Source organism: Metopolophium dirhodum, chromosome 1, assembly GCF_019925205.1.
Source record: "Metopolophium dirhodum isolate CAU chromosome 1, ASM1992520v1, whole genome shotgun sequence".
NCBI classification, from domain to species: domain Eukaryota; kingdom Metazoa; phylum Arthropoda; class Insecta; order Hemiptera; family Aphididae; genus Metopolophium; species Metopolophium dirhodum.
In genome coordinates, this window is record NC_083560.1 from 28,752,125 (window position 1) to 28,763,011 (window position 10,887).

At 28.0% G+C, this 10,887-nt stretch overlaps 2 protein-coding genes across 2 annotated transcripts; one reads left to right on the forward strand and one right to left on the reverse strand.

Moving 5' to 3' along the window:
* The first annotated feature begins 8,263 nt into the window (after window positions 1-8,263).
* Window positions 8,264-9,145, forward strand: LOC132935562 (uncharacterized). The gene has a single exon (XM_061002159.1). It carries the CDS (start codon window positions 8,264-8,266, stop codon window positions 9,143-9,145), a length of 882 nt encoding a protein of 293 aa, XP_060858142.1.
* Window positions 9,146-9,796: 651 nt separating this feature from the next.
* On the reverse strand, window positions 9,797-10,225 carry LOC132935571 (zinc finger BED domain-containing protein 5-like). Its single transcript, XM_061002168.1, has one exon. The coding sequence runs from the start codon at window positions 10,223-10,225 to the stop codon at window positions 9,797-9,799; it is 429 nt and encodes a 142-aa protein (XP_060858151.1).
* Between the last annotated feature and the right edge of the window lie 662 nt (window positions 10,226-10,887).

Genomic DNA, 10,887 nt, shown 5'->3' on the forward strand with positions numbered 1-10,887 from the left:
TTGAAATTCATATTTTTACAACATATGATATTCACTTGATTTCTCATGTAACGATTTTCTTATTTTGTTGCAATTAAAAAACTAATGACTGTCAATACTAGAAAATTTCACTGAATGTTTATATTATCATTTTCTATACACGATAAAATTTTGAAAATAATTTGACTCTTTTTGAGCTGTTACATTTGGACATTGTCAGTTTTCAATTTTTTTAGTTTTTTTTTCTATAAATATCAATAAAATTCTATTTGTTAGGCAATTAAACGTGAAAATTTAATGCAAGGCTCCTTATAAAGCGTTACAATAGGGTTGAAAAATATTAAAAATCCTTAGGTACAATTTTTTTTTTAAGCATTTAAAATTCAAATATTGACAAAATACGAAAAAATGACGAAAATTTGCAAATTGTTTTGAGTTAAAAATTCATAAAAAATTTTCCTTTTAAATCTAAGATTCATAATACAAGATTCCTCATAAGTTTGTCACTTTTATCAAAAAAAAAATGTCTACAAGAATGTTAAATTAAATTTTTATGAGCGTTTGAAATTCATATTTTTACAACATTTGATATTCACTTGATTTCTCATAAAACGATTTTCTTATTTTGTGTCAATTAAAAAACTAATGACTGTAGATATTAGAAAATTTCACTAAATGTTTATATTATCATTTTCTATACACGATAAAATTATGAAAAACTTGAACTGTTTACGGACTTTATCAGTTTTCAAATTTTTTAGTTTTTTTTTCTATAAATATCAATATAATATTATTTGTTGAGTAAAAAAGCGTGAAAATTTAATGCAAGGCTCCTGATATATCGTTACATTAGCAGTTGAAAAAAATTAAAAATACATAGGCATAATTTTTTTTTATAAGCATTTAAATTTCAAATTTTGACAAAAGTTTATCAAATTTCAAATGTAATAATTATTTTGTAGTTAAAAATGTATAAAATGTTCAAATTTTAAAGCTAAGAATTGAAAATTTAAAACAAGTTTCCACGTAAATAGGTTCTATACAAATTACTTTATTCACAATAATATCATCAATAGGGAACGGATTTTATTGTAATAAAAAAATCAAAATATGTAAAAAAAATATTAAAATATGTAAAAAAAAATTTAAAAAAGTATATCGAAAAAACGTATTAGTAGATATTAAAAATTACAAAAAAAATATTTTATAAAAGAAAGTAATACAAACGATGTAGGTATATAAAACTAGTATTATTCTGGAACATAACAATGCGAAACAACATATTGTTGAAGGTTTGCAAATGAAAAATTGCGACGGTTTGGTCGGAGAATACTCTTATATTGACTAAACGACCGTTCTACGTCTAATAGGAATATCCGCGCGAATTAACATACGACACAAATCGGTATTAAAAGCTGACAAATTATTAGAAGACGTAGATGGCTCTGAACTCAGAAAATTTTGTTGAAATTTTTTTTTTACGATCTCTATTTTGTTGGTTCTTAGATGTAGATATATGCTGAGTAACTGAATAACGCTGATTTATTGATACTGCCTTTTCACAGCATGAACAGAATAATATTTCTCCATCACTTTTAAATGTCTCGTTAGGAAACTCTTTTAAATAAAAATTCGCTTTTGATTTCGATTTCACAACTTTTGGCATCTTAAAAATTAGAAACTAGACGTCAACTAGTACACGAGATTTCGCGTAAAAACTACAAATGCTACTAAAAACGATTGTCGAGTATGTAGGTACCACTTCCTTATTTTATATTTATATCGTCCGGCATTACCAAGATAAGTTTTATAATCAAAATAGTGTGTAAACATATAATTAGGGTTCAGATTTTGTAGCAAAAAAGTACGTAAAATAAGCATTTACTTAATTTAAGCTTAAAAATACAAAAAAAAAATAATTACTTTCATCGTATTTAACGGACATGGCTGGCTCTTCGAAAAATATGTCCGACTGATGAGTATAGATATACAGTGCAAAAGACATGTAGTGCCACGATATGTCAAAGTACTTATAAAGAAAATAGAAACTATCACAGAGAGGCGTGAGTACCTACTTCATTAATATTGTTTTTAATAATAATAACTAAAAGTTTATTGCAGGGCTTGAAATCAAAACGAAAAATTTAATTATAATTTCGTGTAGGTATCCATATTTGTTTTTCTGATTTAAATTAAAAATAGTAGGTAGGTATATTAATTTTATAAATTTATGATTTTTATGTTGTTGTGCCATATCGATTTAATTGTGGGTAGGTAGGTATTAAGCATGATTTTTTAATTAGAATTTGAACACAATTTTTCTTTTTTTTCCAAATTAAAATAGGTATACATCGATTTTACATTTTTACGATTTTAATTTTGAGATTAACGATGAAACCAATTACGAAAAACCTGTCATCGTTTGCGCAGCTGCGGAACAGTTCTAAGAAAACGAAGCATTAATTATTTATTATTAGTTATTACATAGATTATTACCTACATAGTACCTATGATCAACATAATCCGCTTATCGGCTATCGTTGAATTTTAAATCAATTTGTAGGTAATTTATAAAAATTAAAAAATTATTTTACCTAGGTACCTAAAAATTATAGTTTCAAATTTTTTTCGATTTCAATATACATTTTGAATATCATTAAAAGAAATATTTGATTTTGATATCAGTTTATTTTAATTTATTTGATGATTTTTAAAGATTTTTTTCGATATTTAAAAGCGATTTCAAGCCTTAGCTGGTTAATTGAACAACAAAATGTATAGGTACAAGTAAAATAAAAAAATATAGTTAGGTACAAGTGGCAAACTCATCCTATTATAGCAATCAGCTTGGATGCAGATGAGTTGAGTTCAATTAAAATGAAATGAATTAATATTTCCATACCTACATTAAACAAAACAATATAACAAATGGTGGGAAGGTGGGTGCCACTCTACTGTACACTAGGAACTTTAAATTTTTTTTAAATTTCAAATATCAAAAATGTGTCAAAATTCGAACTTTAAATGCTTATAAAAAAATGTGTATTTTAATATTTTTCAACTGCTATTGTAAACATATATCAGGTACCTTGTATTAAATGTTCACAATTTTTGACCCAACAAATAAAATTTCATTGAAATTTATAGAAAAATAATAAAAATTTAATTTTGAAATTGTCTGTAAACAACTCAAAACAAGTCAAAATATTTTGAAAATTTTATCGAGTATAAGAATTGATAAAATAAACATACGATATAAATTCAAAGAGTCTGTGGTTCGGGACTTGATGCATTTGTATGTTTTTTTGTAATGGTCGTAGATTATATTCTAGGTGAGTTATAAATTTGTTTTATGAAATTGCGAAATTAAATACTAAGTTTGAGTTTGGTCGGAGAATACTCTTATATTGACTAAACGACCGTTCTACGTCTAATAGGAATATCCGCGCGAATTAACATACGACACAAATCGGTATTAAAAGCTGACAAATTATTAGAAGACGTAGATGGCTCTGAACTCAGAAAATTTTGTTGAAATTTTTTTTTTACAATCTCTATTTTGTTGGTGCTTAGATGTAGATATATGCTGAGTAACTGAATAACGCTGATTTATTGATACTGCCTTTTCACAGCATGAACAGAATAATATTTCTCCATCACTTTTAAATGTCTCGTTAGGAAACTCTTTTAAATAAAAATTCGCTTTTGATTTCGATTTCACAACTTTTGGCATCTTAAAAATTAGAAACTAGACGTCAACTAGCACACGAGATTTCGCGTAAAAACTACGAATGCTACTAAAAACGATTGTCGAGTATGTAGGTACAACTTCCTAATTTTATATTTATATCGTCCGGCATTACCAAGATCGACATTAACTGAACTAGTTTTAATCTATATAGTGGCATGCCACGTGCCGGAAATAAGTACGTAAATGCCATTTAGATAACGATAACATTTGGTGGTCGTCAAAAATTATTAATCTTGTTAATTTAGACGAAGCAGATAATGTTTAAAGTCGTCGAAAATTAAAAATCACTAAAATACATCGCCCGGTATTTCCAAGATCGTACGTAGGTACGTAAATGTCATTTAGATAACGTATAATATTTGGTCGTCGGAAGGAAAAAATCAAAAATTACTAAAATATGTACAAAATATGTCTTTATTTATCAAATATGTAAAAATATGTATTTATACAAAAATATGTAAAATACATTTGGGTTTATTTTAATTAGAATGATCTAAATCGTACACATTTTTTATCAGATTAAAAATATCTCATTTCAATAAAAATATGTATTTACAATAAAATCCGTTCCCCAATCATCAAATATACTTGGTTATATCATAGGCGACTGACCGTTTTCGCTCAGAATCGTTTCTCTTATACAATGGTATTATATCATTGGATTCAAATTTAACACCATCCATTACAGTGACCCACTTGTAACCTACTGTACAGTATATGGACATCCACTTGCCCACCTTTTTTAAATAATATTTTTAAAGGGAATTTCAAAGAAATTGAATAATTAAATGTGTTATGTGTAGTGTGCACTCTAAGTTGAATGTACACAGCAAAGTTTACCCATGCTGACATACGTTGGTTAGTATTATACATTAATACGTATTACGTTAAAAATTGTTCTTATTCTTATATTCTGATTTTTTATATCTTATATTTCTTATTCTCATTCTAACTCAGAGTTATAAGTATTTAAACTTTAGACAAACGAATTGGTGGACAAACATTTTGAGGGGTAACCCCGTACCACTCCACTCCGCCCATCTAAACTTTAAATACTTATAACTCATAAACTACTTGCCCTAAATTAGATTTTTATGAATCAAAATACTTAGAAAAATATTCTAACCTAACCTTGATACTTTATACACTAAATCATACACTTATGCACAAACAGCACGGGGTCCGCGATTTGCTGCAGGTAGATTGCCTACCGGATGATATACTGCTGGGAATTAGAATTTTTTTTCCGGGCAATGGAAAAGTTGAGATAAATTTTGAACACCATACACAGAATATTAAATAACGAATTGAACAAAGTTTGAGTCATATAGAGTTGACACATTTAACGAGCAATGAAGTGCACAGGATCAGCTAGTTATTGTATAATTATATAATATTATTATTTAATAATATTAATTATTAATTATTCTTGTGCATTATATCATGTGCGCATGATCGTTTTATCATGCGCGCGTAGCGTCTCCAATATTTTTTTGGTTGCGAGGAATTTTGCAAAAAATTTGATTTAATTTAACCGTTCGATTTATAGATAGGTAGGTGAATCATTGTAACGCAATAACTGATAAATATTGCAAATAGTTTTTTTATTTTTTTTTTTAAATAAGCATATCCAAATTATTGTTTTATAGATACGTGAAATAATTTGTCACCAATAATATAGGTAATAATATTTTAATGTCATAATGGTACTTACCCATATGATCCATACATAATAATACCTATTATATATTTATTATATTGATCATGATATCGATGTAGCAGAGTTGACCGAGTTCTTGTTTTCGTAAGACGGTAAATAAGCGCTTATATAGTGACATTCAGTTAACATACCATTTGTAAACACTGGAATGTTTAATTTTCGTTTCACATGTCTCTTAACACTGTATATAAGGTTATTTAATATATGCATTGCTATAATAAAGCGACATGTAAAAACAAGTCGAAAAGCTTAACATAAATACGCGTTGAATAATCGTTTCAAAAAAAAAAAAACTATTAAAAATAAGAGTTGTGGTTAGATTATGAAAATGATTTGAATTAGTACCTATTTAAACCTTCATATTATTGTATTATATTATGTTGATTATTGTTCAATCGTTCGATCATTGAGATTATATTGAATAAAGTAATTAAATAAAATAGAACATTATTCAGCCACGCATACTACAATATAACTATATACTATAAAATATATATATGACGATAAAGTTGCACATCACATCACACAAGTCTCGCTCGAATATCGGTCAATGACCTAAGAATTTATGATTATTTATGATCATCGATGACATTGTTTGGTTTATAGGTATCTACTAGCTACCTGGCTATTAGCTACACACACCAAGAGTGGCTTTTTTTTTATAGGAATTTCATATTATATAGCACTTGACGTCGCTGCAGATTTATTGTTCATTTTGAGTTTGACCTTAGTGTATGCATTATAAAACACACAACGGCGGTCACTCAATGTATAAATAATTAAAATTAAAATTACAATTTAACAAATTACCTAAATTTTGAAACTGCATATCTGTGCAGTATACAATTTTAATAAAATTAATAAATAATTAACACTGCAAAATTAGAATAAATATAAAATTTAATAAAAATTGTAGTTTTATGAATTATTTTCTGGCATATTTTGACTTTTTTTAGCACATATTTATATGTATATTTTACAATTTAGAATGCATATAAATATATGGTCTTTATTTATAATAATATAAGCGAATATACCGCACATTATACTAATATATCATAACTAATTATTATTGATTTCAAAATGTCAGCATTGAGTTTATATAATAATAATTAAAACACCTACATATAAAGGCGAATTTTGAAGTTTCGCCTAGTATGTAATATTTGTAATATATTTGCAGTAAAAAAGAAGATTCTCGTTTTATAATATAACCGTTTTAAAATACATAAATAAATCATTTTTTTTTGTTATTACCTCTAGCGACGGCACCCCATTGAGGACTCAAATATTAGCACCCCGGGGCCATTGATCCCCTCCCTAAATATGCCACTGGTCACTGTAACGGATGGTGTTAAATTTGAATTCAATTATATAATATCATTGTATAAGAAAAGCGATTCTGAGCGAAAACCGTCAGTCAGCCTATGATATTACTATAAATATATTTGATGATATTATTGCGAATAAAGTAATTTATATAATATATAACCTTTTTACGTGGAACCTTGTTATACATTTTCAATCCTTATAGCTATAAAAGTTGTTGGACACCAGAATTCAATATAATAACAATTAAAAATGTTTAATATGAATATTAGGTGAAAAACGAAAAATGTAGTGCTAGAAGGAAATGGTGATTTAAAAACTTAGAAAAGTTGTTGGAGTAATTTTTCTTCTTGTACGATGTGTATTTATTATTTACATTGACTAGTATGTTTTACACTAATCTATATCTGCCATAACTTCAATGAATAATTTGATTTTTATTATTATGTTAGTTTTTTTTAAGATGTTTTAAGCTAATAAACTTATGTTAAAGCAGCTCACACAACATTCATTTAAAAACACATTATGCATATACATTTTATTTTAGCATTAATGAAAATAGAGATTGACAATTTGGGGCCCAAAAATGTAAATTGTACCTACGTGAATTGTTAAATCGGGCCCTGGTGCTACTGTTTTTCGTTTAAAAATTCTGATCTCTGGTACTTTTTGAAATAATACAATTACATAATTGCTTACTAATTACATCGTACGTGTAGTGATTACGAACTACAAATAGGTAAGTATAAGTGCGTACAACCAACAAATTATGAAAATATGGAATTATCGACTTTAATATTTTAACTATTTACCTACTATGAACATTACAATACACTTTTTCAATAATAATATAAGCATAATAAGAAAAAGATAGAAGTCTCTAAGAATAACAAACTTTAAATTACAAAAAAATACTTAAACCCTTTATTTTTCATTTTAATAATATAATGTAGGTAAACAAAATCATAAAAACTAGAACTTCAGGTCTTTAAAAAAATTGCTCAAACTCTTTTCAAACAAAATATTGATAACATTGATAGTATCTACACGGCCATACATTGAATTCGTATATATCTATATTATATTTCCCTATGTAACATAAAATAATTTTTCAATTAATGAAGGAAAAAACTGTAAAAAAGTTTGTAGTTATTACAAGGCCATTCCACACGGATATACGTCAATTCATCGCGAGTCAATTCATCGTGTGTCATTTCATCGTGGTCAATTTATCGCGGCGTCAATTTATCGCGACACTAATTCATCGTGTGTCAATTTATATATATTATATTTTTAAATAGCTACTCCAGAAAAACCTAGAATGACGTTATATTATTACTGTGGCTGATTATAATCTCCATTACGATAACGATGAGTGTTAACTAGGCCAGTTTATGCCCCAGTCGATCGACAACTGATGAACTTTATTTATATTGCCGCGTCGCCGTTTTTGTGTTAGTGCGTTTTCCTTTTTGTATACAATTATGGCTTTTGAAATATTAAAAACTGAAAGAGGAAAAAGTATGCTTTCATTCAATGGTTATATTTTCGTAAAAGAAAAAGAAAGTGACGTTAAATCAATATGGAAATGTAACCAATATTTTAAAAACAAATGTCGAGGACGCGTTCATTTAAGTGATGGAAAAATATTAAAAAGTACTGACCATAACCACGTTCCGAATTCAACAGACACTAATGTTAAAAAAACTCTAAATTTACTAAAAGAAATAGCTACCAATAACGTTGATGCAAGTTCTCATTCTGTAGTAGCTACAGCATTATCTCAAATCCCTACAGAATGTGCGGCTCAGTTACCTAATATTCATAGACTCAAGCGTACTATACAACGACTACGTAAACAACAACTTCAATTACCAAAAGAGCCAACCGATTTCAATTTTAGTATACCTGACGAGATGACAAAAACCACTGACGGTAATCTTTTTTTACAATATGACAGTGGTATTAATACAGACAGAATTTTAATTTTTTCAACAACAAATTTATTAAAACTTATGACGCAATGTAACAATTGGTTTTGTGATGGCACATTTTCAAGTGCTCCAACTTTATTTTATCAAGTTTATACTATTCATGCAGTACAATATTCAAATGTTTTACCATCAGCTTACGTCTTATTACCCGATAAAAAAGAAAAAACGTATAGACGTATGTTTCAAGCATTAAAAAGTATTACTACTGGATTATGTCCTAAAACTATCATGGTTGATTTTGAAAAAGCTGCGATGAACGCGATAAATTATGAATTTCCAGAAACAGAAGTAAAAGGATGCTTTTTTTATTTTTCACAGTGTATATGGCAACAAATTCAAGATGACTCAACTATTTTGAAGAAACTTGCATAGGATGCATGGACAGACGACAAAAAAGAAGAGCACCTAAATTTGACATTTCAGTTTGGAATTGCTATTCATTGATTTCGCAAGATTTACCTAGAACTAATAATGCAGTAGAAGGATGGCATAATTATTGTTTTACTTCAATTTTTAATTTCAATGCCATCCAAGTATTTGGAAATTCATATTCGCGTTGAAAAAAGAAGAAAATATAAATAAAGTAAAACTTGAACAATATATAGGTGGCGAACGTCCACCCGCAAAAAAAAAATACTTTGACAAAGCACAGCGTTTGTAAAATATTTGTTATGATTTCAAAAATAGAACGACTGATGAATATTTACAAGGAATAGTACACAATTTCCAATTGCAAGTATAAGTGTATTATACATTGTTTTATACATTTTAATTCACAATTTATACATTATACCAGTGGTTGTCAACCTTTTTGGGTCCACGGCTCCTTTTGATTTTGAAATAAAATATACGGCTCCCATACGAACATTTAAAATAAACAAATTTACATTACTTATAATAATTTTAATCTAACTTTATTTAATGATAAACATGTAATTAGGTATTAATAATAGGAAACATTTTTTTGAGATTTATTTTTTACATACAATTAAAAAATTAATACATTAATAATAATTTTAATTTTTAATGGGACGGCTGTGCTTGTTTTTGTTGCATTAAATCATCAAATCGTGGGGTAAATTTTGATAGTGCGATTCTCATTTCCTTTTCGGTATTTAGTTTTCCTCTGTATTTACTTTTGATAACTGCTAAGGCCGAAAAACCCGTTTCACATAAGTATGAAGAAGCAAATGGAATTAAAGTCCTGATAGCCTTATTGGCTACGATCGGATATTGCTTCTTCATAGCTATCCAAAATTCTGGTAAAGATAATGATACAAATTTGGATTTTGATACTGAATCTGAGTACAAGTCTATCAGTTGTTCTTGTTCAGTAATTGTTAATTCTGACGGTAGATCAGTAGTAAAAGGATCTTTAACCCAATTTCGTTGTTGATCGTCCTCGGGAAAATAATTTTGGAAGTGAACAATAAGTTGTGATAAGTGTTCCATAGATTATATTAGAGGCAAATGATTAAGTACCTACCTAATTGTAAATAGTAATCGAAATATGCTATTACTCGATATCGCAAACCCGGTTATCGACGGTTATCTCACACATGCAACATGTAATATGTATTGGTGCGCCGAAATTTTATTTTTAGTTTCTATTGCGAACGCGGCTCCCTTGATAATAACCCGCGACGCACAGGTTTAAAACCCCTGCATTATACAATTTTTACAATTTTATTCTATTTATAACTTTTAATAATGACAGACCTTTCTAAAAAAAAGACAACATTTTTAACCATACCTACATAAAAAAGTAAATGTGAAGACAGTCCTAAATCTGTATTAAAATGGGAAGGAAAATGTTGGATTTAAAAATATTACATAATATATATACCTATATGCGATAAATTAACTCTCGATGAATTGACGTCGCGATGAGTTGACGTCGCGATAAATTGATTACGATAAATTGACGCGCGATGAATTGACTCGCGACGAATTTACGTGTCACCATTCCACACTATAGCATTTCGTAATACACACAATTTTAGTCACAGGTCTACGGTGTTTAGAGAGATACTTTTTGCCGTGCGAATCGACGGTGTGTTTTATATTGTACTTATTATTATAATAATTATTATTGTCGTGGCGCAAATCGTCAG

Excerpts from the sequence above, each read along its gene's own strand:
- LOC132935562 (XM_061002159.1), top strand. The coding sequence starts at position 8,264 with ATGGCTTTTGAAATATTAAAAACTGAAAGAGGAAAAAGTATGCTTTCA.
- LOC132935571 (XM_061002168.1), bottom strand. The coding sequence starts at position 10,225 with ATGGAACACTTATCACAACTTATTGTTCACTTCCAAAATTATTTTCCC.